This window comes from Schistocerca nitens, chromosome 4, assembly GCF_023898315.1.
Source record: "Schistocerca nitens isolate TAMUIC-IGC-003100 chromosome 4, iqSchNite1.1, whole genome shotgun sequence".
In the NCBI taxonomy this organism is placed as follows: Eukaryota; Metazoa; Arthropoda; class Insecta; order Orthoptera; family Acrididae; genus Schistocerca; species Schistocerca nitens.
Genome location: NC_064617.1, coordinates 338,268,993 through 338,296,445, shown reverse-complemented (window position 1 = coordinate 338,296,445; position 27,453 = coordinate 338,268,993). Strand labels below are relative to the sequence as shown.

Here is a 27,453-nt window from a genome sequence, read left to right as displayed (position 1 = left end):
GTGTAGGGTAAAATAATCACAGCAGTTAGAGGTTTGTTGACAGTAACATACTGGAAGAGTCTGATTAGAGTGGTGATTAAAGTGTCGGAGTTCATTTTGTCATTGAAAGATTTTGAACTACTTTAAACTGCCCCAAGTGACATCTATATACTACAGACAGGGGCTATGGCAGCTCCTAGTACACTCACCCACAAGGAGCCAAAAAATCATAGCTACTTTTTAACTAATTATTTTATTCTTTAATTCATTTATATTACACACAGGCAACAGTCTCTTATCACATTACTATTAACACCCACATATCACTCATTTTGCATAAGTAACTGTTTTCTGTTTTGAAAAATGTACATTTATATTCTGTAAACCACCGTGATGTGTATAGCAGAGGGTACATCCCTTTGTGCCAGTTATTGGGGTTTCTTCCCATTCCACTCACATACGGAGTGCGGTTCGAATGACTGATCATCTCTGTGCTTGTAATAATTATTCTCATCTTACCCTCATGATCCATATGAAAATGATACATGGGGGATTGTAGTATATTCCTTAAGACATCATTTAAAACCGGTCCTTGAAACTTTGTTAATAAACTTTTGCAGGATCCCATTAGTCCTATATGGTATGGGTCCTGCACACTTGAGCAATGTTCTAGAATGGGTCGCACAAATGAGTCTACCACACAAAGGAGCCTGTATGATCATTCCATTTCATGTCCCTACAGTCTTTTACACTCAGGTATTTGTACGAGTTGCCGATTCCAACAGTGACTCACTGGTATTATAGTCATAGGATACTACTTTTTTTCGTTTTGTGAACTACACCACTTTGAAATCTTATAGAGATCCAACTAAATATTTATGCAGCTTCTTTGTGATATTACTTCATTATAGATAACTGTATCACCTGCAAAAAGTCTGAGGTTACTATTCACATTATTATACAAGAACAGCAAGGGTTCCAATCTGCTTACCTAGAGCACACCTGATGTTACTTCATCTGACAATAACTCTCCATCCAAGATAACATGTTGCATCCTCCCTACCAAAAAGTCCTCAATCCAGTCACAGGTTTCACTCTATTCCCCTTATGACCATACTTTTGACAATAAGTGTAGATGCAGTACTAAGTCAAATGCTCTTCAGAAATCAAGCATTCATCTACTTGACTGCCTTGGCTCTGAAAGCTTTCAGTATGTTATGTGATAAAAGACGAAGCAGGATTTCACATAATTGCTGTCTTAGAAATCTGTTTTTGGAATCCACACTGGTTGGCACAGAGGAGGTCATTTTGTTCAACATACCTCATTATGTTTGAGCTCAGAATATATTCTAAGATTCTGCAACAAACTAAAGTTAAGGGACGGTAGTTTTGTGGATCATTTCTACAAATGTATGCAACATTGTACTTTTTTTTCCCTATTATCCGAGGCTGTTAAGCTCTTGTCTACTTTATGCAATCTAGGTTCACCTACTAAATACAGCTTATGGAAAAATGCTTTTTCCTTTCTACAAACAGAACAAAGGCCACAAACTAGCATATTTTGCAGAATCGAAGGCATCTTCATCAACCGCACACAGATACATGAGAGACAGCACTTTCAAACCTCCTGCCAGTGTGCTGCTAAGACAGCTCACTCTTACACTGCTCACCATTCTCCAAGGGGTGTTGCCAAGCACAGATGTTGATTTGACAGTACTTCACTACTACTGACCATTGCATCATTTCAAGCAGCCACAATTCAGGGCTTCACCTCCAGATTTAGTACATCTACAGACTTATCAACATCAATACAGAAGACTGTCGTGAGGACAATACGTCAAACATGACGCTACAAAGCATTACCGCTATTCACTGACTTATGTTATTATATTTGCATTAAAGATCATTTGTTACAATCACCAACTCAACTCTCTCTGTATATAACTCAGCATAACAGAAGAACCTACAGCTATATAAAGTTGTGTGTATCTCTACTATTAAGTGTACAAAGTGTAAATGAATTTATTAATGTGTTAAGTTTTTGTACACATCAGACTGACTGTATTTACCATCTCTACTACAGACGCATCAGTCTGTACATTCTCTCCTTGCCCTGCAAGTTATTTCTTTGAAGAGTTGCTTCCACTCTGTTAATGCACCATAAACATACTTTTGCTTTTGTAATTTAAATATGCCAGTCCGTTGAATTATCAGTTTCAGAAAATACTCTGAACACACTCTCTGTATCATTTTTGACTCTACTGTTGGTCATTAAATTCTGCATAGAATATAAGAACACACAACTTTCATATTTTATGATGCAAGCAGGTAATAAAATATAAGGTGTTCTTTTTCTGAGGAATGAACTTGAGATTCACAGTATTCAAGACGAAGCGTATGCCTGTGTGTGTGTTTCTTTGCTGTGCTACAATATCTCTTAAGTGCAGTTATTTCCTTTCTCCACTAGATAATTTTAGTTAATTTCACACTTTAACAAGATTTAATAGTACACAAGCTTGTAAAACTGTAGCAGAGATGATAATATTCAATAAATGTGAAATTAACAGTAACTGATTTTGGCTATGTAATTAAGGTGACAATACTGAAAGAACTAATTTGCTGATAATATTACAGTATGGACTGAACACAAACTATTAACTACCTTCATGTGAGTAGATTTCCAAACTTCAATGTCTACAAACTGCAATATGTTAATGCACTCAAAAGAATCAGCACAAGCACTCAAACCAGCTTTACAACTGCGAGATAAAACCAAACCAGGAAATATATAGTGTTCATTTTGTACTCTTAAAGCTAAAAGTAACTTTCGACTGCCTGAACAACAAAGATATCCACTGGTTCGGCCAACCACTTAAGAATTGTCCTTTTAAACATACCTAAGTCACTAAGTTACAGTTTGAGCAAATCTGAATTGTCTTTGTGCTCAAAGCCTACACATAAGTTCACCCCATCAGAGGATTACCAACATCATGAAAGGTCGGTGACTAGGGAGCGTCGTCAAAGCTGCCACTGTTATCCTAATCCTCTTGGTAAAGAGTGCCTATAATTTGCATATGTGACAGTATATATAACACAGTTGGGAACATCTGTAACTGAAAATGCTGTTACACAAGTTTCGCAAGAGGAAATGAATTTATGATTTCCTCCCTACAACCATCGTAAGTCCTACCTGTTTAATTGGAGCAAAGTGAAGATGGGCTCATACCTGTATGTTGCAAACCCTCCTTTTTTCGTGTATTTTATGTTTCTAACAGTAATATTTAATAGAAATTACATATAGGATGCCCTAATGACAGTGTACATTCACAATTTTTCATACATAGTAAACAAACATTTACAACAGACAGACAGAGAGAGAGAGAGAGAGAGAGAGAGAGAGAGAGAGATCGATGGAACTAAGTATGTGGAAGTTAAGACTTCAAGAACAGATTCAGGAAACTATTTCTGACAGGAATGAAAAGTAACAAACAGCTTTAATTGTTCATTGCCACATTTTCAACTGTCAGGGACAATTTATTATATACACTAAAGTTTATGAAATTTGAAGAGCATCTTAAACACTCATTACCATCTTCTCAAGCATATTTTATCAATGTATTTACATGATCCATTTACAAAAGCATTATTAACCATTACAACAACACTACAGGAAAAACTGTCATTTCGTGCCTTAGGGCATACGTACACACAAATTACAGAATTTTTCCAGGAAATCTGCCCTCTTCAAGTTGTGTGTCCCATTTTTCAATCCACGCATTAGGACAAATGGATTTGAATACCCTCTTGAAATAATCACACGGCTCATAGTTCTCACCCTTCAGAGCTCTGCAACGATGAAAGTCGAGATAGCTCTGGTAACAGTACCTGAAACACACCTTAGTAGTAATACACCATGTTGTTCAAAAACTATTACAATTACGTAAGGCAAGGCATGTTACAGTAATCAGAGTTTGATTTCAACCGGTTTTGTTTCAATTCCTACAGTTACAAATAAATTTTACTCTATAAAAACATTAACAAGGTTTTTCTATTTAATACTGTTATTTTAAACATAACAAGACTATTTCCTGTTTCCTCACAATAAATAAATTCAATTCAACAGCCACCAAAACTTTTACTCACTTTGTTTGATTTTGATTTGGGAATCTTGGATCAAATGGAGCTGTTCGTAGCTCATGCTTTTCTTCTTTACCCTTTGCCGCAGCTTCGGTAACAGGCATTATGGCGGCAGGCATTCTATATAAAATCTGCAATCAAATACAATTCCTCACTTTATACATAAACGAAATCCAAAGACACCTGCTTTCATTTAAAAAGCAACATTCAATATATTTTATGTTAATTTCAAGATCCAATGAGTAATCACCCAAGGAAAAGTGGAAATTTGTCAGATTTCATAAACATTTCTTACAAAAGTTGAATTTCGAGACACTGGTAACCAAAATATATATGATCTTTACACACATCATTGGAAGAACAGCAATATCAGTGCAAATTTTTTAGTTACAAATTAAAACAGTCTTGATCACATAATTGTAATAAATGTTTTTACATGATCAGGATTGTTTTAATTTGTAACTTGACAAAATATATAATAACTGTAAACATTGTTTGACCACAGATGCCATTACATCTCCACAGCTAACCAACAGTCCCACAGGAGTTATACAGTTTGTAAGCTTTCCAACCATCATCCTTGAAGAAGGTTGGAACTGCTGGAGTTGGGTTGGACGATATAGGTCTCTAAAGGGTGCATCACATGAATGGGAAGTCTGTGAAGCAGCTGAGAATTACGTGCCAAAGTTACAGATTGGCCAGAATGTTCCTGAAAGTTCTAGAACACTGTATGGTGGGGATACCTTCCAGCTTAGAAGGGTAGGTGCAGTAGTGACAATTATTTTGACACACATTTTCACTGCTAGATGTGTGTCATGTGCTTCCTACCTCACTAGCCCGTCTAGGCTCACAGTGCAGCAGCACACATCCATATAAACATGTGCATCAGGATTCAGCACAATGGCAGTAAGTATAACACTGAGAATATTGTGGTCCGAACAAAAGTATTTTGACACTGTGGTTTATTGTTGGAAATAAAATGCCTATGCCAGTATAACGTCAAATACCTTTGGTTTACATTAGCTTTTGTTTTGTTTTCACGCAGTTCACGACACGCAGAATGACAGAGTATACAGCGGACCTCAAAAACAATGTAATCAATGCCCTATAGCGGACAAGTATCCGGCAGATGTCACTTGGGATTTTGGTTTGTCCTGAAAAATTTTGACTGTTGGGAATAAGAAGAAACAATTCACAGGAACCAAAGTTAATAAAGAACACACAGGCCCAGCAAAGTCACACTCCAATTGAAGAATCTCATAAGGATAATATCAAAGGGCGACCCAAAGAAGACTGTTGTTGACATAAGAACTGCATAAATTCCACAACATACAAATATGGAATGGTACTGTAAAACAGATTCTTAGAGTCTAGTCTCATGGCCAACACCCAAGCAAAAAGCCATTAATATCTACAAAGAACAGGAAAGCCTGACTTGAGTTTGCGACATCACACGACTGGACACAAACAGTGGTTGCGTGTGCTGTGGAGCAATGAAAGGATTCGATATGTTCAAAGGCCATTCAATGCAAGAAATGACGTCCAGTACCAAATACCCTTTGTTAAGCAAAGTGGCGGGAATGTACTGGTGTGGTGATCCATTGAGGTGGCAGCCCTCTGGTGCTTACTGAAGATATTACAGATTGTTTCAAATCTTGAGAATGCACGTTGCCCTACGCCAAAGATAAAATGGGACAAAACTGGGAATTTCAGCATGAAATTGATCCTAAGCTCACCTCTGCTCATGTCAGACTTTTTGTGAAGGATGCAAGTAAGGATACAGAAATGGCCTAGCCAAAGCCCACATCTCAGTCCAATTTAACATCTGTGGGAGAAACTTTATCAAAGGCTAAGGGAACAAAAATTCTCCAGCCTTTATCAATTATTGCGATCTTTGGTTAAAGAATGGCAGAAAATTCTTCTACACCATTTATTGGGCTACACTTATTGACTCCACGCCACCACACTGGGCGGCTCTAAGTTGAAAGCTTATGGAACCAAGTACTGATTGCTATCTACACCGACTCAAGTTCCAGAGTCTTTTAAACTGCAACATGACTTTCGTCAAACTACAGTAATTTTGTAAAATCTGTCTGTGATATTTGCCAGTTATGGAACACAATGTTCCGTGATATTAGCACAATTAGCTCTGTTAATCAAATGGCGTAACAGTTAAAGATTTTCTGTTGAATAATTTGGTTTTCTTATGAAAATGTGCTTGTCAAAATATTTAGTGTTGCTGTCGTATGAACAATGCTGAGATGCATGCATCGGTATACTCTTGAAAATCTATTACAGCAGATCAATGAGAAGTGAAGTAAATTTACATGAAAGGGAATTCCTTAAGGTAGCAAACAGTGTATTTAGTGGAATTTTAGTGTTCTAAGCAATAAATATAACAGAATATCAAAACATAAAAGAGAAGATCTTGCCAATGGCAAATTGAGTGAAGGAAACAGCAGCAAAGAACTTAAACAGACGAGGAGTGAGAAGCATGTTTAGCTTTACAACAGAAGAGAATGAATGGACAGAAGATATGTAACAGATTAACAATGAGATGAAATTAGATAAAAGGAAAGAGTGAGACACTCAAAAAGCAGACCGAGATAAACTGCTCAAGAAACAAAATTATGAAATGAGCTCAATAGAGTAACAATGAGTTAAAGACATTTACATGTTTCTGGGTATGAAACATTAACATTTTTACAATTTTCTGAATGTTCATTTTCACAATACAGAATATTCTAAGAACAAATGAAACCAACAACTAAAGTTCACAGCCTTGAGAAATGCTACAGACACGTGGATTAGGGGAGGAAAAAAAAAAGCATCTGTTACTGAAAACCATTTCCCCATAAGCAAAAAGAAGTCTTCCATACTCATACACAATTAGTAGGATGAAAATCACAATTCCAAAAGTGTATTACAGTACAGGATGAAAAATGCTTTAAAAATTACTGGAGAACTTTGTCAATGGCCAGTACTGCTATGTCAAGTAAAGAAGCTAAAAGAAAGATGAAGTAAAAAGTAATATAGCTTAAGTTCGCTAAAAAAATTATTATAATCATAAAATTTTCAATAGTCCTGTTCAATCACAAAACATAAAAATGATCACTTCTTCGCAGAAGGAACTAACCAGCAGTGAAAAGAAAAATTACAATAAAATAACCATCAGCACTGTGTGTGTGTGTGTGTGTGTGTGTGTGTGTGTGTGTGTGTGTGTAACAGCTCCTTATTGTGAAATCTTGTGTCTGTGGAAACAAATCATTACAAACCCACTGTTCCTCAGGACATCCTAATACTTTTGTGTTACACTTCACCTGATAAAAACCACAACAGCTGCTTTACAATGATTAATAAATTATAAGTAAATTCTTGACATAGTTACACCTTCAGGTAATAAATTGTTTATGTTTCATATCACAATGACCTTACAACTCTTTAATGGTAGATAACAGAAAAGCCCTCTCTTTCAGCATGAGATTGGCATCACAGGGTACAATTGTCACAAATATCATATTCCTCGATGGTACCATCTGACATCATATGTAATTGTTTACAAGATGCACTTTAGATCAGCCAATAGGCAAGCAAACATTGCATTTCTTTATCGAGAATATATTCTGCTATAACTAAGTTGTCATCTGCCATTTAAGTTGCAATAATGCCTGCAGGTAGCCACAGTAGTGCTCCGCAGATGCAGACGCGCATGCACACACACACACACACACACACACACACACACACACACACACACACACAAAATCAATCAATTTAAAGTATATCTCCTGCAAAAATTTCACAAAAATACTTAAGTTCATTTATGGTACAAGTACTTTAGCCAATATAATTCTTTTAGAGATACAGCCATCAAACATGCTCCACTGACTTTGTAGCAACTTTGAGACTTATCACCTTTGGCAGTATTTTCTTAAAAGAAACAGAACTTTGCAATCTTTTACAACTTTTTGTGGTCTTAAGAACAATAACAAAATATTTCTTCAGCAATTTTCAAATTGATAACTCAAAGGGAAGGTGACCAAAAAAATTAAGACACTTGAAAAAATGTTAAGTTTAGCTTTTTATTTCTTCAGAACTAACTGTGACATAAAACCGAAACCTCACCTCCATTAACTTAGCAATACAAGGTCTTCGAATGTAAAATTTGATTATCTTACTGCTTTCCAGCAGTTTACAAGTTCAGGGAAAAGTTCAAGCTTTTTGCAAAAACATCACAATTTGGTATTTTAGGCCACTTTTACAATAAAGTTTTTCCTGCAAACACTTTTAAACCATTTCCATTAGAAAGACCATGTTCTAAAACCACCTAGAAATGGGAGTTGGTTTTTCAATGTGAGCATATAAGACACTAAAAGACAATGACAAAGTGGAGATGCATTTAAAATATGCCCATTTTCCACTGGCACTCAAATCTGACGTCTTTAACAACGTTTTACAATTGTTAAGTATTCTTGGGGAAGGTAATATTTAAAGTCCTGATGACCAGAAAGTGAGATTGAGTCAAGTGAACTCTAAATACTTTAGAAGAGGGGTGTCTTTGGTCACTACTCATCAAGACAAATTTCAGACTGTTTTCCTCCTATAACAACTAAAGGATCAAACTGGTTCTAAACTTAGAAATTTAACTGTGAAGTAACAGGGCAATGGGCATCACGGTAGTAAAACAGTTGTACAACACCTGCAACACACATCGTATAAACTGTCTTCAACTATTCATTTTATTGGCAATCGAGGACTGCCACATGCTGGGTGCTATAACAGCACACATTGCAGTTATTCCAGCTCCATCATCACCTGGCTGGCAGTACAGTTTCCCCTCAATTTTTTTTTTTTTTTTGGCATACTAATGAAACCAGAAAAATTTCAAGTAGCCTGAAGTAAAAACATAAGCTTACGATCCTGAGAGATCTCTCTTCTAGTTTTGGCTGGTGACACTTACAGGAAAGAAATTTAACATCCTGCTTGGGATGCTATGTAAAGAAACCCTTATCAGGTTAGAGAAACTGTAGTAAACAAATCCACTGGTGGCTGCTGTTGCACAGCTATTGGGCATGACCCCTATGATTATGGGAATGTCAGTTTTCTCAATTTAAAAGAAACCCCGCAATGGTAAGGCTGTCATGGACCAGAGCAACAATTTACACAATTTTTCACCAGTACATTAATATTCTTCATAAGCTGCGAACTATGCGAACACAAAATTTGCTATACTTTAGACTTACATTAAATTAACGTGTTAATAGCACTGCGTAATAAAAAGACTCAAGTTTTGCCATAACATGAATCCTTTCAAAATAATGTTACGCAGATTGCTGTGAACTTCGCCAAAATTAATGGTTCTTTCCTTTTGACTATGGTGTAGAACTGTACGGCAGTTTATGCGCTGTGTATTGCAGCAGTTATGCAACAATTTTACAACCATGATGTCCAGTGCCTCTGTAATGCATAGTTGATTAAGACGTTTAGAACAAGTCTAATTCTGTATTATAGCAGGGAAACCGGCTAAAATTTGTCATGATGAGTAATGACGAAAGACACCCCTTTCCTGAAGTTTTTTTGAGTCCTTCTGACACAGGATTTTCAATATTACCTTCTCCAGGGAATACTAAACAACTGTGTGTCATCATTAATGATGTCAGACTTGAGTACCAGTGGAATATGGGCATATTTTCAATGCACCTCCACCTTCTTGTTTTTCAGGGCCTTATATGCTCAGATTACAGAACCAAATACAGTTTCTTAGGTGGTTTACAAGACTGTCTTTCTAAAGATAATGGTTTAAAAGATGTTGCAGAAAATGTATCTGTAAAAATAGGCAAAACTTCTCATTTTAGTGTTTTCAAAAATCATAAATTGTCCCTGAATTTGTAAACTACTGGAAAGCTGTAGGAGAATGAAATTTTATATTCTCAGACCTTGTGTTGGCAAGTTATTAAATGTCAAGTTTCAGGTTTATATCACAATTAGTTCTGGAGATAAAGAAAGCTTAACTTTACATTTTTTAAAGCATCTATTCTTCGACCAACTCTGCTTATATTATTACTCATAAGAAAATTGCTCAAGAAACCTATCATTTTTCTGAGAACATAAAAAGTTGTACAAGATGGTCTAGTTTTGTTTCAAGAAAAACTGGCACATACCGCTGAAAGCTGCACTATGAAGTCAAAAACAATGACTATTTCCACAACTATTGAATTGGTGATCAGGAAACTTTACCAATGTTTATTTGGAACCTGTGTAAATGTTCACACAATCTTTTATCAGGGTGTATACATTGAAGAGGAAAAAAAGTTCCTGGATTCTTCACGGATTTCTCAGTTAAAAATACACTTTCTCCCATATGAAGATACACTTTTTCCTTGTAACTGTAAAACTTATCAATCTTTTCAATGGTTGTGGTTTTATACACCAGCATAGAATTGCCCGGCACTTTAGAAAACGAAACTCATGTAAAAAAACAAGTTTTTGGGAAGATTTCTCACGTGCAGCAACATGTACACTGCATATTTTCGTATTACGGAAGTATAAATTCGAATTCCACCAAACACCCATTTCACTTTCTGAAGCATTGAAATCAAGATTGCGATGCACTTTTGTAAAACAGTCATAGCTCATGTAAGGTGATCTCGCCAGCCGAAGACAGCGGACATTTTTGAATGAGAGTCGAACGCTCTGTGACTTAATAAATTCATCGTACATTCTCGAACAGAGTTCATCTTGCGTAAAAGGAAATTTACTTTGAAAGTAACACTTTTCAAACAACCATTCAGAATATTTTCCTGCAGCCTGTTACAAAACAGGTTCGTTTCAGCAGCTCCCAGAGAACACCAGATAATAGGCGTCACCATGCTTGCGCAGCTACGATGACGCAGGAAGCCCGAATGTTTGTACATGTAAAACATTAAAAGATCTTACATTATGTCATAAAAGAAACAAGACATCAGAGGATACTCAAAGAGCATGGGAATTTTGTGAACCATACTAAAATGCATAATTCAGCTTAAAGTGCACCTTCGCGTGTCCAGATTCGGACATAAATTTTCTTGAGTACCAGTACTGTATTATCTCATGTTTGGTTCTTTATTATGGCATAATGCCATACGTGCTAGAAGATTGAAACGTGCACTTGAAATGCAGCGAACAGTTGAAACTAGCCAATAGAGTGGAATTAAACACTTCACTTCAAATAAATTAACTGCCTCAACAGAAAAAGTTAATAAAAACCAAATTTCTTTACCAAACCAACAAAAATAACTTCATTGTTCTGCAAGGTGATTAATGCTCGACTGTCAGAAAGGTGGAAATAAAATAAAATCTGACATTAACATATTTTAGCCTTCTGTAATTATGTGGATGTATTTTAATTCACTTGATAGCTCCCAGCCACAGAAACCGTTTTGTTTTCATTTGACGTGAGAGCAATAAACGAAGAGGAAACAGCAAAATCACTTAACGTAAACACGGGTCATGTGAAGACTACCACCTCCCCACCACAACTTAAGACTGGCTAAATGGCTCTGAGCACTATGCGCCTTTAAACTGCTGAGGTCATCAGTCCCCTAGAACTTAGAACTACTTAAACCTAACTAACATCACATACATCCATGCCCGAGGCAGGATTTGAACCTGCGACCACAGCAGTCACGCAGTTCCAGACATAGCCAAGAACCACTCGGCCACACCAGCCAGCCAACTTAAGACTCCTCAGTGCATCAGGTCCAGGTCTACAATATATCCGAACTGGGGCAATATTAGATAGTGGCACTCCCCCCTGCCTCTAGTATTTGAAGCAGGATGCAAAAAATTTAAAAAACAGACTTTTCAAAACTATTTTCATTTTGTAGCGCAATATTTTGTAATGGGTGCAATCAAACTATATTCAGGAAAGTGGAAATTAAAATGTCCAGTGGTGCCTCTCCTGCTCCCAGTCGGCCGGTTTAACAACTCGCAATTAATACTGGATAGGATTATTTGTAACCGGCAGAACAAGAACTGTTCCGAAAATTTGCAGTCTTTACTGCCTAACAGCTGTTTTGTGTGACATAAAATTAAATATGGGATACATAAAACCAGTAAAGACAAGAGACAAGCAAGACAGTACACATTTCTTCAATCCTTAAGTCACTGCATTTTTTTCTCTCTAATCTTGCCAGAGCTTTATATGGCATACTTTCCTTTCTGGGAAAGAATCTATTACCTCAAATTTGTCAACGTTTTGCTACATGAAAAAACGAAATGTCGTCATCTAATACTAGAAAATCTGATAATACAAATAGTACCCAAGACTGGTGTCGTTTCTCTATCTGATTACATGTATTTTGTCACCATCTGCTAGATAAAACAAAATAGGCCTGCCTAATATTGCAGCAATTGTTACACACACCAAATAAACGAGACTGTTTTGGCACAAATGGTAATTTTTATAACACGACAGAATATAATTCACGAAGTACCAATATCAAATGCCTATTAGGCCAACTACAAGCAAAAAGTTTTGTGTTAGGAAACAGCTTCACATTTTATTTATACTCTCCAGCTTCTGAAGCATGAGTTCGAAAAAAGTAGTAGTACGAAATTTTTATATAAATTTGGAATTGTCATATTCTTCCATAATTTGTGAGAGTCCCTGTTTATTCTCCTTCCTCATTCTAATAAACTATATAGTCTTCACTAATTCTGTAAAAATTCCTGCCAGTGTCAAAACATATTCTCTGGTTAACTTCACTAACCCTGCCACAATCACCAGTTTAGTTGTCCTGAGTTTATTCTACGGATAGGTGTTATTACGTGTTCGTACAACACATTTTCCGCACTACTCCCAGAATAGAATTTTAGCAGCTGCTAAGCCGGGAACTGTATAACTGGCCCTTACTAGTGTAGCGGTCTGGCCAAAAATTTTCTGTCAAACTTTCATTTTCTTGGATACACACAGAAGATAATAGATAATCTTTGTTACCTGTTATCCATGTTAGTCGTTTATTAAATATATGGATGTCGCTAGTAATTATAACAACGCTGATCATTTGCAAACCCAGTCAACCACATTAACAGCGATTTTCGTTCACCCGTTTGGCTTTATTCGGTACAGCTCGTACAGCACCATCCCCTTTTGTCTGCAGGAAAGTTTATGCCTTGATGCGATGGGGATTCCCGGGCAGACATCATGTACACTATTCATGCATTCAAAAATCAACTTACGATTTATTCAGAAATCAACTTAGAATTTGTTCAAAAATCAACAGGGATGCGTTTCAAAATCATATGAATAACTGAGAGATCAACATGCGCTGGAGCTAGGTGCTTTGTGAAACAAGGTCTTTTTCCACAATACTATGAATTTGGCTGCCTCTGTTGCCAGTGATCAGAGCGATATCCCTTAAACATTAAGAAGCAAATTATTAAGTGCATTACACTGCCACGTCTTTTTCTGCTCCATTCCAACTTTCTTTGCTCACACTGCTCTGCCTGTAAAGAGCATCACATATTCGTTCAATATACTTCTTTGGTATATAATGTCATTTGCTTTTCTAAGCTAGTCCCATATTTATTAAGTCTCCTTCTGGGAGCCACATACTAAGAATTCCATTTACTGAACCCACCCACAGAAGGAGATGAGTGGTCCAAGGATTTTAATTAATCTTTTTGACATAGAAACATGTACTCCCTCACGGAGAATACAAATTGAAAATGGGAACTTTTGATTTTGGAACCACTGCGTACTTCACGCAATACATTCTATTCAAAAAGATTTTTACAATCGAGAACTGCCAACATGAGTAACTTAGAAGTAGATAACCTCGAAGTAGATAAGAAACACAAGTAATACACTGAATTAAGGATCCATATCACTAATGTCAACTTGGAGGAGGATTTTGAAACACTTGCTGTGTTCGAACCTTATGAATTACCTCTAAGAAAACAATTTATTGACAAATAGGCAATATAGGTTCATAAAATATTGTTCTTGCAAAACACAACTAGCTCTTTAATGAGTGTATTGACACAGGCCGTCAGTTGTGTGACTGGATTTATGATTTCTTGTCAGAAAGATCACAATTCGTAATAACTGACAAAAACTGATCGAGTAAAACAAAAGTAATATCTGGCATTCTATAAGGAAGTGTTATAGGCCATCTTATTTCTGATCTATATAAACAATTTAGAAGACTGCTTGCAGATGATTGTCAATTACAGTCATGTGAAGTTATACGACGATAAAAATCACATGCAAAATTATTTAGACAAGATATCTGTATGATGCAACAAGTGGCAATTGACTAAATCATGAGAGGTATGAAGTCATCCACATGAGCACTAAAAAGAATCTGCTAAATTTCAGTTATGTGATAGATCACACAAATGTAAAGACAAATGTAAAGACTTAACTGTGTACTTGGGATTACAATTACGAATAACTTAAATTGGAATGATCACATAAATAATGTTGTGAAAAAGAAAACTAAAGACTGCCATTTATTGGTGAAACACTTAGAAAATGTAACAGGTCTACTGAAGAGACTGCTTGGACCTACACTTGCCTGCCCTCACCTGGAGTATGGTTGTGCGGTGTTGGATCCACATTAGATACGATTGACGGAGGACATTGAAGGAGGTCAGCTTGTTATTATTGCAAAATGAGGGATAGGATGCCATGGATACGATACATGAATTAGGGTGGCAACCATTAAAACAAAAGCATTTTTGCTGCAGCAGAAACTTCTCATGAAATTTCAATCACCAACTCCCTTAGAGCATGAAAATAATTTTGTTGGCACTCACTATATAGGGAGAAATGATAATCATAACAAAATAAATCACAGCTCGCAAGAAACGTTTAAGTGTTCATTTTTCCCATGCGCTGTTCAACAGTGGAACGGTAGAGAAGTATCTTGAAGGTGGTTCCAGAAAGAGCCCTCTGCCAGGCACATAACTGAGAATTGCAGAGTAAAAACATAGATGTAGATGCTCCAAGTAATTTAAGCTTTACAAAAGAAAGGCTTACACCTACTGAACTACTGCCACTGCCTTTTAGTGATTAATGACATGCATGACACTGTAAGAATATAACACGAAAACTTCACACACAAATTCAGTTGTCAGCACAAAGATTCTGAAGAGAGTCCTATATATATTGGTTGAAGCGACCACAACGAGAAGCCAGATAGTTGGGTAGAACTACACACAACCCTAGCACACAAATAACAAGATAATTGATTTTAACTGATCAACTGGAAATAAATAATAGCAGCTGACCAAAACAGCAATTATTCCTTCCACCTTACAAAGGAATTCCACACTAAATCTGCATCGTATCTCACTATATTAGACCAGATAATGCATAAGGTAGAGATGAAACTAAATAAACTTTCAGTCTAAGACTGTAAAGACCAACAGTTAATTGTATTTTACAATATGACATATCTCTTCAAACTTATATACACTTCATCCATTAATTCTTTTACACAAAAAGCGTATCTGTATGGGTCAAATGAAACTGACCATTCTTCATTAGTCCTTTAACTTGCCCAAAAAGTCAGATCCATAACATAACAACCCTGTTAGGCAAATTTAACTTTTACAATGAAATAACTGAAACAATCTTTTCTGGTTCCTATACATTACATGTACTTCACCCTCAACATGACTTAGCAAGTTAATAACTTAACAATGTAGTAGGACTCCTGGCAAGTATTGTGTTCATCAAAATAACAAGTAACACAAATTAATGCCATGTTATTTGCTAAAAATGTGAAGATGAGTCCAACACAGCAATATTTGGGAAAAAGTAAACAACAATCTGAAAATCTTTCAAAAAAATCATGAGTAGACTGTTTTTCACTGTCTGAGTACACACAAAAGAAAACAAACTGAACTTACTTCACAATCACCATGAAACATTGTTATGGAGTAGTATACAAGTAAAAATGGAAAACAATGACAAACTGTGGCCCTTGTTCCTTTTACTACAACCAATGATTAACAGTTTACAATGATGGATGTGGTATGCATAATATAAAATGAAGAAAGCATATACATATATATATATAAAAACAAAACTTACCAATATCATCAAAATTATTTTCAGGACCCTGGAAATAACAGCCAAAACACAACACCAGAAAGTTTCAACATCAACAATAAAGCATCCTCTCACATAACAGTACTTTTTTTCTTTGATGACAGTTCATTGCTGTGTCCACTAAACTAATTTGTTTACAGCTATAAATTGCTTCGCATTGTAGAGAAGTTCCCTAAGAAGGCATTACTACTATGCTGTAGATTCAAAAATATTTCTTATTTACAAGCAGCCAGTGGCAGAGTCTTTTTGGTCACTTGAGGTATTCCCCCACATCACCACAGCACTAAACACACTGTCAGTGTCTACCTCATTCAGTCTCATCCAGAAATAATCCTATAACTAAATACTTGACAAAAGTACACATCACAACATAAATAAATGCAGAAATTTTAATCTTCAGAGTTATTACTGCGAGAAGAGACTGTACCTATTCTCCAGAAAAAAGTATTCTTTCAAATTATGATGATCTCTTTTCGCACCTATTAAACAAAATTATTAAAAGTCCTTCATTTTATTTAACAAGTGGCCTTGTTTTTCCCTCTTCTTCACACGAGGCTTCCTTATATTTGCGCACCTCAGCCATATAAAGGGACCATGCATCTTTTGGTGGTTCTTCTTCCACTTCCTCCACCTTCCTTACTTTTTTCACCATTCCTGTAGGGAGCACTCTACCACCACGGCGTTTTCCAACAAGGGACGCAGTTGGTCTTTTCAAACCAACAGATGGTGCAGTTGTCTCTGGAGAACTTGCTGTAGCAGGTACACTGCTCTCAGCACTCTGTCCTGCCTCCTCAGTTTCCTTAACATCTGGTGGTTTATTGGCTTCTTGCATCTTCTTAAACATTTCCAAAAAGCTGCCATCATTCTGGAAAACATTTTGAATTCTTGGAGGTTCAACAACATCTCCTTTCGATTCCTCTTCATCATCATCATCATCATCATCCTCTTCCTCCATTTCTCCATAAGCCGTAACTGGTTTGTCCCATCTAACTGAGCTTTCTCCATACTTTGCTTCATCATCCGAGTACCTGGACGTACCACGGTACCTCTCCTCTCTGTGACGTGACCTGTTTTCTGAGTGCCAATCATCGCCACTATTTTCCCGGTGTCTGCCATAACGCCTTGAATTCTCAGAGTACCTTGGCTCATTATCGTACCTTGAATTTTCACCATATCTCCTATCATCAAACCTTGAATCATCACGAAATCTCTGTTCAGAGTACCTCTGACCATCTGGGCCCCTACTGTCTTCTGAACATCTCTGATCATCACGATATCTGGAATCATTGTATCTTGAATCTTCAAAATGCCTTGACTCTTCCGAGTATCTCGATTTTTCGATGTATCGAGAACTTTCTTCATATCCTTCACCTGACCTGGATTCTCTGTGGTAGCGTGATGATTCACGATACCTTTGCCTATCAACATATTTAGGACTGTCATAAAACCTGTCATCAACTCTTTCACGCTCCCTTACATTGCCCCCCCTTCTGTCCCTTGAACGTGATCGATTGTAATAACGATTGTCTCTAGATCTAAATCCACTCCTTGGAAACCTCTCATCTCTACCATTTCGTGACCTCGAACGTTCAGAGTATCGACCTTCTCTTGTTCTGTAATTTCCTGGTCCCCTATCATCATCCATCCCTTCCCATGACTGCCGTCGTTCTGGAAAAGACCCTCCCTCTTCAGGTCCGCCTGGTGGTCCCCCCGAGTCTTCTCCGGCGTCTCTGGGAGCCTCGGACTCCTGTTGGAAGGCAGCAGAGCTCGAACTGCCGCTGTCCAACCTATGATACACCATCACGTGGGATGCCCCTTCTCCTCTCTGTAGTCCACCTAAAAGGAAGAGAAACTGCCTGGTGTAATTAAGGTGCTAAACACTGTTTCATATGGAATTTGCCGGACTAAACAACTTCATTAAAATTTTCTGAAACCACAATCCATCATTGTAAGCTATATTCCAATAAAGCGAGTATTTTATCTACACTGCACATTTAATAACGGACAGCAAACATTTAGGGCCAGCCTCATTTAAAATCCTGTAAATGTCAATTTCCTTTTCGAGAAATCAAAAGGTAAATAGCAATCATGTGGATAAGATAATGTACAATCATGCACTCTTGGAATTTCAGTAAATAAAATCTCTAAATAGAGGACAATATCCTGGGCAATCTGCTCCCCCCACCCCCAACATACACACACATATGTAAATACAGACAAATCGCTCTATGTATAAATCCCCAGGATACAATAATTCAAACAACAACAAAAAAAAATGTTAAAGGGACAAAAATGTACCTCGCTGTTATAGAACATATATTGTCTCTCATAGCCGGTACAGACATTTTTTCCCCACCAATCAAACTTGCCACACAAAAAGATCATCTTAGACCGAGAAAACAGATATTGGATGGGAAAGGATGATGGGCTTGTCTTACAAAAATATGGATAATTTAATGTGTAAAAGAAATCTCTTAACTGAGCAACTCACTAAAAAGAAGTGATACAACAGGTGAGAGAAAATTACCAGAGCCAAATAAGAAGTAGGCTAAAAAAATGAAGCAATAATGTAATTTTTCCAATAACACTGCAAAGCTGCTGCATTCCACGACGTTAGGGCAAAATATATGACTTAAGGAACTAGCTACTGCAAGTAGTTGTCCATTTAGATAAGCTGTAAATGTCATTATCAGGCCCCACATTTAAATGTAGCAACTTCACTTGCCATACCATAGCCAAATATTTCATAATTTGTTTTTAGCACACACAATACAAGATAAATATTTTATATTTTCACGTGTCGCAAAAACATTTCAACACATCCAAATCCCACGTATGTTCACAAATGGGAACAGAAATTGCAGTTGTATGAACCAAAATTGTCACATTTTAAATAAACAATAGAATCCCCTCAAACGTATAACTTTAATGCTGAAAGATTCCTGCTTTTCGAAGTTGATAACTTCACTATATGAGAGAGGGGAGTGGTAGGGGAGGGAGGGAGGGAGGGAGGGAGGGAGGGAGGGAGGGAGGGAGGGAGGGAGAGCAAGCTCAGATGAACAGTGATGAGATTAGAAATCTATCCTGAAAAAGTATTTGATCACATGTTGATGCATTACACTAGTAGAGCTGGCCTGTAGTACTAGTGTTACAACTCTGCTCCCCCGAAATAAAAATTCTCAACTGGATCAAACAACCCTAAATCATGCTAAGTCAATCTTATGTAAATATGCATGTCTCTGTATCTGTAATTCTCAAGCCATCGTGTGGTGTCCAGGTACCAGTATTGTTTCCTCCTCCTCTGTTCTATTAACAAATTGTGCACAGGAAGACTTGCTTTTGGTGAACTTCAATACAGGAGTAATAAATTGTTTGACTTCTTACAAACAAATTAAACTGTGAACCTCTTAACACCTGACCGAGTGAGATGACAGTGGCGACACACCGGATTTATATTCATGAAGACAACTGTTCAAATCTCCATATGGTTGTCCAGATATAGGTTGTCTATGATTTCCCTATATCACTTTATGTAAGTTTTAAGATAGGTCCCTAAAGGACACAAGCAATTTCCCATTTCAAGCTGATGTTCCATCTACAGAGGGTATTATAATTAATGGCATAAACAGATACTGTTGAAAGCACACAATACTAGAAGCAAAAGAGTCTCAGTAAACAGAGGGTCAAAAATGCATATCTTAAGAGCTACGAACAATTTTTCCATCTTCGATACTGTGAAACAAATCTCTTCTACTGCAAGTTCTTTGCTTTCAATATTTAAAGATGTGGTAGTATGGACAATAATAAGAAAGAAACATCCAGCAAATATTTGCACTAAAATGCATACCTTAAAAGTTACAAGTACTTGATCATTAGAACAGTTGTGTTTCAAAGTAACAAAGATGAAAAATTGCTCGTAACTCTTAGAGTATGCATTTTCAACCCTATGTTTGCTGAGACATTTTTTGCTTCTAGTATTGTGTACTTTCAACTGTATGTGTTTAAGCCATAATTATGATACACCCTGTATAATGGCCTTGTCAATAGGTGCTAAGCTATAATCTTCATTCTTCCATGTTCATGCAGAGTGTGCCACTTCAGTTCATAAGAATATCAATAATGGTCTTCAACTCACGAAACAAACCCTTAATCAATAAAATAAATCAATTATTCTTTGCACGTGCATCACCTTATTAATCCTACCTCATAAGAGACAGTGACAAGCTGTATTCAATAATCTGCCTTACAGCAAGTAGATAATTTAGTCTTAAACCATTATCAGTGTACTTGTCTACACTGAAGCACTACTAAGAAAAGGCAGCTCCCCATCCAAAACACACTTATTATGTTGCCTTAAACACAGCAGTTGTAAAAGCGACACATCAGTATTTAATTGTGCAGATATTTTAAATTTTGTAGAATCCTACATCCAAATCATCTTGGCAGTCTTCACCCACTACCATGTACTTTGTCTTTATGTATATTTTCATTCCCCATTTTGAGAATAATTCACGCAGTTTCCTGAATGTGTGACATGGGTCATCAGCGAAGAGCAAAGAAAACGGTGTGTATTCTGCAGGGATTCCCATTCCACGACACTTTTTCTTCCTATTTTGCAAATCATCTTCCAAGCATAATTGGTGCTAATGAATGTCATCATCTTAAGACTCTTATTTATGAAGAATTCTTGGGAAATTTTGTTACCTACTTCAACCATATAGTTGCAAACTCTCATGCAAGCTTCTTATTGCCTGGACATACTTATTCCCAATAAGTTCTGTACTGCTACCCAAAACTTACTTAGTGGGACTGTATCATGTACCTTCTGTAGAGGAATAAAGTTAAGTGAACTCATTCCCCTTTCTAGCCTCATTTCAACGAGGTATTTAAGAGTGAAAATACAATCTGCACACAAGCTTCGAATCTAAGTACATTTTGCTCCTCTGACTTGTTTGCACTTTCATTTTACACTTCATTACTTTACTGTACAGTTGGGCTATTCATCAAATAGTACTAATTCATCTGTAATTTGCACAATCTTGTGTTTCCTTTATTAAATATGGATGAAATAATTGCTCTCTTCCATTCGTTTGGCAGTTAAACAACATTTAAACATCTATTAAATATTTCTGACGGAATTTCTAAAACAATACACTACATGGAGATTACTATCAGCAGAGGACTGAAAACTGTAACTGAGGTTCCCTACTTCAATAGTCGAGACTGAAGATGGCTTCAATGAGAGCTGCAAAAATGCTATACGTAAACTGATAAAATCACTTCAAAGACAATTTCAATTTGCCACTTATTGATAAAGTAATGCATTTGTAGAAGCTGACAGGTATATTTCTATCAAATCTGTGACCAAACTACTGGAAAATCATCTTGAATTAGATGTGAAAATCTGATGACTTACAATATGGAAAATTTCTACATAGTTCGGTTCAAGGACTTAGTTATGGTGAAAAATTTGGAGAAGATACCCACAGATTTTTAAAAATTAAGTACCTATTAAAATATTGAAGAACTGCAAAAACAGTAACATTTGTACTATGGGTTCAAAAGATATCAGATTTTGCAAAAACATATTATATCTACAAAAACTCAATAACACCTTAATGTTTTACTCATACAATATTGGTCATGAGAAAATTGCTTGCTCAGTTCATGTTCAAATTGCTGTCAAAGAAGCTGGTAGCGAAACAACAACTTGGTTTTTTAAATCCTATTTAATGGATTTCTTTCACTGACACTAATGTTGCTCAATTTGGTTATAACATATTTAGGAAGGTGGGAAACATACAAACATGCTTCTGTGAATCTGTAAATACCTAAAATCTGTGCAGAAGCACAGCAATGAGATCCCCAAATTGGTTTCCGAGTTGATTGAACACCATAACAGAGCTGACAGTTTACATTATTAGGCTGTCCAGTAAACAGCTGACCATAGTGGTGGAAGAGAGAAATCACTAACGTTTCCAAGACGACATAGCCAATCTGTACTGATAGAAACCTGTGTCTAACACCAGCTGCAAAAAATCTAAATACCATGTCCAAATGTGTTCAATTCAGTACTATACAGCTCCTCTGTGGAGATCAGGATGGATTTCTAAAGTGATAACAGTTGAAACATACGTCTCGTGTTCATGAGAGTTTGAAGACTATGTTAATGACATCCATGTTACACATTTTTGTATTTCGCTATGCACTAATGTATAATGAATACAGTATGTACTTAACCCATGTACAACCCATGACTCAACTGATGATGCTTCACATTACCTAAAATATAGTGTACAGAAGAATGCTTAAGATTAGATGCGTAGATTGGATAATTAATCAAGATGATCTAAATTAAACTAGGAAGAAAAATATGATGGGCACATTTGACTAAAAGATATCACCGGTTGATGACACATCCTGAGGCATCAAAGAAAAGTTAAGTTTTTAGTAAAGAAGTGAGCAGATTAAAATTATTGGGGAGGTCAAGGCTTGACAACAGTAAGGAAGTTAAAAGTTGCAACTGTTACGCTGAGAAGAAGAGATGACCGAACAGAATTGACTGGTGTGGAATGCTTCACCAAACCAGTCTTCAGAATGAACAACAACAACAACAACAACAACAACAACAACAACAGAAGAACAATGTTTAGTTACAAACAAAACATGACAATGTTGTGACAAATGTCAGTGTCTGTGATTCTCACCAAAGCTATCATTTACATATGTCTTTCAATAACAGAACTGTTCTAATATTCAGAATCACTTTCAGGAAATTAGTACTGGTACAATAACTGGCAGCCCTACTATAAACACTTTAAATCCAATCAGTTAACAACACACAAATCTCAATGGATATCGCAGCACAATTATGAGTACAGCATTAAATCAGCAGGCTGTGACAGTTAAATACTGTATTATGACCTTACGAACAATTCAAAAATGTAGCTATTGTGTTAATCTTGACAGTGAAAGGACAGATTTATCAGCAGCACAGAAAGAAATTTCGACGAGACAATTTTAACATAAGAGCAATGACACCAATGTCCACCACCAAACAGCAGGCAGTCCATCAGGTCACTTTGGAAAGCAGTGGAACAAATTAAAAATGTCTTTCAATTAAAAGTTCACTCCTACAAAATAGGCCTCAAATTTCTATGCTGCCTGTGTTCTAGACTACTCGTAACCATACGCTCAGTAAAACATTTACAAGCAGAGCTACTTTACATTAACCATAAAGGCAATTCATTGAAACAAAATTTGTTACTGTTTAAGGAGTAAATGGCTGCAACCAGGAAATGATTCGTATAAACATTGGAAAGAGGAATAATAACGCAATGGTGCATGTAAACTGCACATGAAGTATCAATTCGAAATTTAATGTATTATGTTCCTCTCTCCATCATTAAAATTAGGTTATGTTTACTTAACATGAACTATTAACAGTTTACTGACAAATTAGTGACATGCAAGTGAACTCAAAGTGAATGCATTTTTCTTTTTGAATATTTCTGGTCTGAGAACATACATACACCAGTCTCAAGAAGTTAAAGATAATAGAAAATACAGAACTTGGTGGTGGTGGTGGTCGTGGTGAAGAAAATGATAATGAAAAATCAAGAGAAGGGAAAAGAAACAGGGTAATGGACTATAAATATGGCAAAAATTTAATGTTCTGCCCTGCAAACCAATATATACCAAATAGCCCTATTACTTAAGCAATGCTTCATTTAAGTTTCTTCCAAGATGAATAAGTAACCATGTAAGCAACCACTATTTTACTCTCACTTAGCTGTTCTCAGCTACTAAAGGTATTTCTAAATCTTCCCCGACATGTTAGGTAGCAGATTTCTTGTGTAACTGTTGTGGGGTTAAATTTCCTTCAATTTCTTTACGTCTTTTTTTCCACACAAAGCAACTAAGTTGAAGTTATAGATCATTCAGATTTCAACCCCATATATCGGCCACCAACTACACAAGGCATGTTTTTTCATGTACACTAAATACAAGTTGTGACGTAAAATTACATGTATTTAGATCCACACTGTGTAAGAAACTTCACCCAATTTTCCTGACAGTTCTTCTAGGGAGGAAAAACTGAGAAAATCAAGTGAAACATAAGGAGGAGGGGGGAAGGGAGGAGGGGGGGGGGGGGGGAGAATAATCATACATAATGTTTTCCCTAAGAAATCTGGTGTTCTCCCTCTTCCTTTGGTCAAGTCTCTTGGCATTGACCAAACAACACCAGCAGAAAAATGTTCCTGTCGGCGCACAGAAGATGTGAATATGTCCCTCTTTAAAAAAGACTGACGGAAAAGAGGGAAACCATCTGTCTCACTCTTTATTCTGCCTTCCTACCAAAAAGTTTGCTTGCAAACATATTCACAGAAGATTCTAAATTCCTTTACCCTGTCTCTCTTTACACCCCAATGTCTTTTTTCCCACTGATTTACAGTATAGCCCAATCCACTGTCTCCTCTCTCTCACACCAACTCTTTTCATCTTTCTTTCCCACTGCCAGTGTCTTCACCATACCTCAGAAGCTCAAAAATTCTGGGTGCCCAAACTATTTTTTCACTTAAGTCCATATGTTTAACATTTCGGTCCCAAACACACCGTCCCCCTATACCCAAGTCTTAAAGCACATAGGTCTGGGGTCTGGGAGAATCCAGACCCCCCCCCTCCCCCCAAGCTAATGTATGGTCTCCATTAATTTGAATTTTTCATTTCCACTGTCTCCTCTTTTGCTCCCACTGCTTCTGTGTCCCACCCTCTCCCTTTCTCTTTTGCTGCCATTTTTTCTTCCTCACATCACCGTCTCCTTTCTCTTGTCCTCCCACTCGCACTATCCTTCCATCTTCACTGTCTATAACCACAAAAAAGTTTATGTTAGCATGGCATAATTTTCGGTGAGGAAGTATGAATTAGGACTGAGGCAGCTGGTTCCCCCATTTTTCCTTGTCTTTTTTCCCACTGATTTACAGTATAGCCCAATCCACTGTCTCCTCTCTCTCACACCAACTCTTTTCATCTTTCTTTCCCACTGCCAGTGTCTTCACCATACCTCAGAAGCTCAAAAATTCTGGGTGCCCAAACTATTTTTTCACTTAAGTCCATATGTTTAACATTTCGGTCCCAAACACACCGTCCCCCTATACCCAAGTCTTAAAGCACATAGGTCTGGGGTCTGGGAGAATCCAGACCCCCCCCCCTCCCCCCAAGCTAATGTATGGTCTCCATTAATTTGAATTTTTCATTTCCACTGTCTCCTCTTTTGCTCCCACTGCTTCTGTGTCCCACCCTCTCCCTTTCTCTTTTGCTGCCATTTTTTCTTCCTCACATCACCGTCTCCTTTCTCTTGTCCTCCCACTCGCACTATCCTTCCATCTTCACTGTCTATAACCACAAAAAAGTTTATGTTAGCATGGCATAATTTTCGGTGAGGAAGTATGAATTAGGACTGAGGCAGCTGGTTCCCCCATTTTTCCTATCAGTCTTTTCAATAGGAATGTATTCACCTCTTTTGTGCTCCAACAGGAGCATTTTTCTGCTTATATAAAGAGACTATCAGTCAGTAAAGTTACAGATCTAAGCCTAGTTTACACTATGACACTAGATTGCAGGCGACTGCACTACCGGCTACTGTGCATGCGCACCGCGCGTTTGTGCAACTCGTTGTTGAAACTAAACACTTTCGGTGTGTTCCAAATTTGGCAACACTAGTTGCACGAGTTTTGCGGTTGTGTGTTGGTAGAGCGTAGACATCTGTGCTTTGCATAGGTATTTGTGGGATTTCAGTGATGCTGATTACAAGAATAAGCAACATGTTGCTGCTCCTGAGACCTTCACATGCGATCATAACATAAGATAGTTTGACAGTATCTGAGGTGCAGGACAAAATTTATTGAATTAGGAGCACATATACAACTGAATTAAGAAAAATACAAGCAAATGTAATTCTAGCTGTGGAAATGCTTTCGTCTACAAGACTAAAATCCCATTGTTTGAGTTGGTAGACTTTTTTTTTAAGGAATATTGTTGACAAGACGGAAGGCTACGCAAATAAAGAAGCTGCATTCTTTATTCAATATTCATCTATTTAAAACGTCGCAGCAGTGCTCCCCATTCACATATGTTTGAATTTTGAAATATTGCCGCTGTAGAGATCTATCTTCAAGAGAGTAGTTTGCAAACCATTCTATTCTTAATGCAATGTGCTTCAAATAATTACTGCTGTTTATGTTAATAATTATTACTGTTAATGTTAGTAATTATTGGTGTTAAAGAAAACGCGCCATCACCACTAAAACAGCACCTTATCAAGTGTTCTCGATTGTAATGCACACAATGTGATATGTAATTTAAGTTCTGGCGACAGTGCTTCATGTATTACGTATCTTTATTCCGTATCGCATATTAACTCTATTTAGAAGAAACGTGAACAGTTCTGGTGACATTCTAAGATAATTAAAAGAACTTCTTGGGTCTTCCATTATAAATTGTATCAGCAACCGAGCTGACGTCTTTTCTTCATCCAGTCACAAATCTAAGCAAGTTTCTTATTTTTTTTTCTTATGCAGCTATTCCACGCAACAAGCTTTTAACTTCATCACAACTGGTGTGACGTTCAGCTGCCAAAACTTTCATTTCAGACACGACTCAGGAACCCACAAAACGACGAAACTGAAGTGTTTACTGGTTTTGCCGTGTCTACAATCAAATATGAAACCATTTGTGTACAACTAATTCCACGCAACGAGTGGCGCAACCCAATGTCATCGTGTAAACTAGGCTTTACGTACTTTCACATATGAACAACAAATAAGTGTGCATAATATAAGATTAAAACAAAATTGTTTGCTTTACATTTTTTTCTGGATACTTTGTTCATCAAAAACACCCAGATTATGTTTTTTATATTGTTATAAATATTTTACTGAATTTTCAGTCTTTACAGTTTTACATAATGTTTCGCAGTCAATGCAAGTTTTTCAGGCATATTAAGACCCTTTTTTGTCCATTTTTCTCACTGCAGTACAGCTTTGGGCGTGCAGTGTTTGTACAGGTGTGAAGTGCCCACTATGCAGAGAGAGCACTTCACGTTTTATTGGTGAAAAAAAATGTTGATTAATAACAGTCTAGTAACCTCAGAACCCTTGCGATGACCCTAGAACCCTTGCCATGTGTTCACTATTTGAGTTAAGACTATGTTTACACCTGAGACCAGATATTACTTG

The 27,453-nt window shown here is 36.9% G+C and overlaps 2 protein-coding genes across 4 annotated transcripts in view; both read right to left on the bottom strand.

Moving 5' to 3' along the window:
- Nucleotides 1-3,564: 3,564 nt before the first annotated feature.
- The window catches only part of LOC126253418 (cytochrome c oxidase subunit 6B1), a 35,133-nt gene continuing 11,244 nt past the window's right edge, over nucleotides 3,565-27,453 (bottom strand). For 2 of the 3 annotated variants that reach the window (XM_049954741.1, XM_049954742.1), the window contains exons 2-3: nucleotides 4,123-4,247; nucleotides 3,565-3,864 (exon numbers count right to left, since the gene is read on the bottom strand). In XM_049954741.1, the coding sequence (XP_049810698.1) occupies nucleotides 3,693-3,864; nucleotides 4,123-4,235 (285 nt within the window). In that variant the 5' untranslated portion in view covers nucleotides 4,236-4,247 and the 3' untranslated portion in view covers nucleotides 3,565-3,692. Of the gene's footprint in view, nucleotides 3,865-4,122; nucleotides 4,248-16,198; nucleotides 16,223-27,453 lie in introns of those variants that run through there. The other variant, XM_049954740.1, reaches the window with a different exon arrangement.
- Nucleotides 16,368-18,064, bottom strand: LOC126253416 (sarcoplasmic reticulum histidine-rich calcium-binding protein). The gene has a single exon (XM_049954736.1). It carries the CDS (start codon nucleotides 18,015-18,017, stop codon nucleotides 16,728-16,730), a length of 1,290 nt encoding a protein of 429 aa, XP_049810693.1. The 5' UTR covers nucleotides 18,018-18,064; the 3' UTR covers nucleotides 16,368-16,727.

What these genes read in the sequence shown, in the direction of transcription:
- LOC126253416 (XM_049954736.1), bottom strand. Translation starts at nt 18,017, where the DNA reads ATGGTGTATCATAGGTTGGACAGCGGCAGTTCGAGCTCTGCTGCCTTC.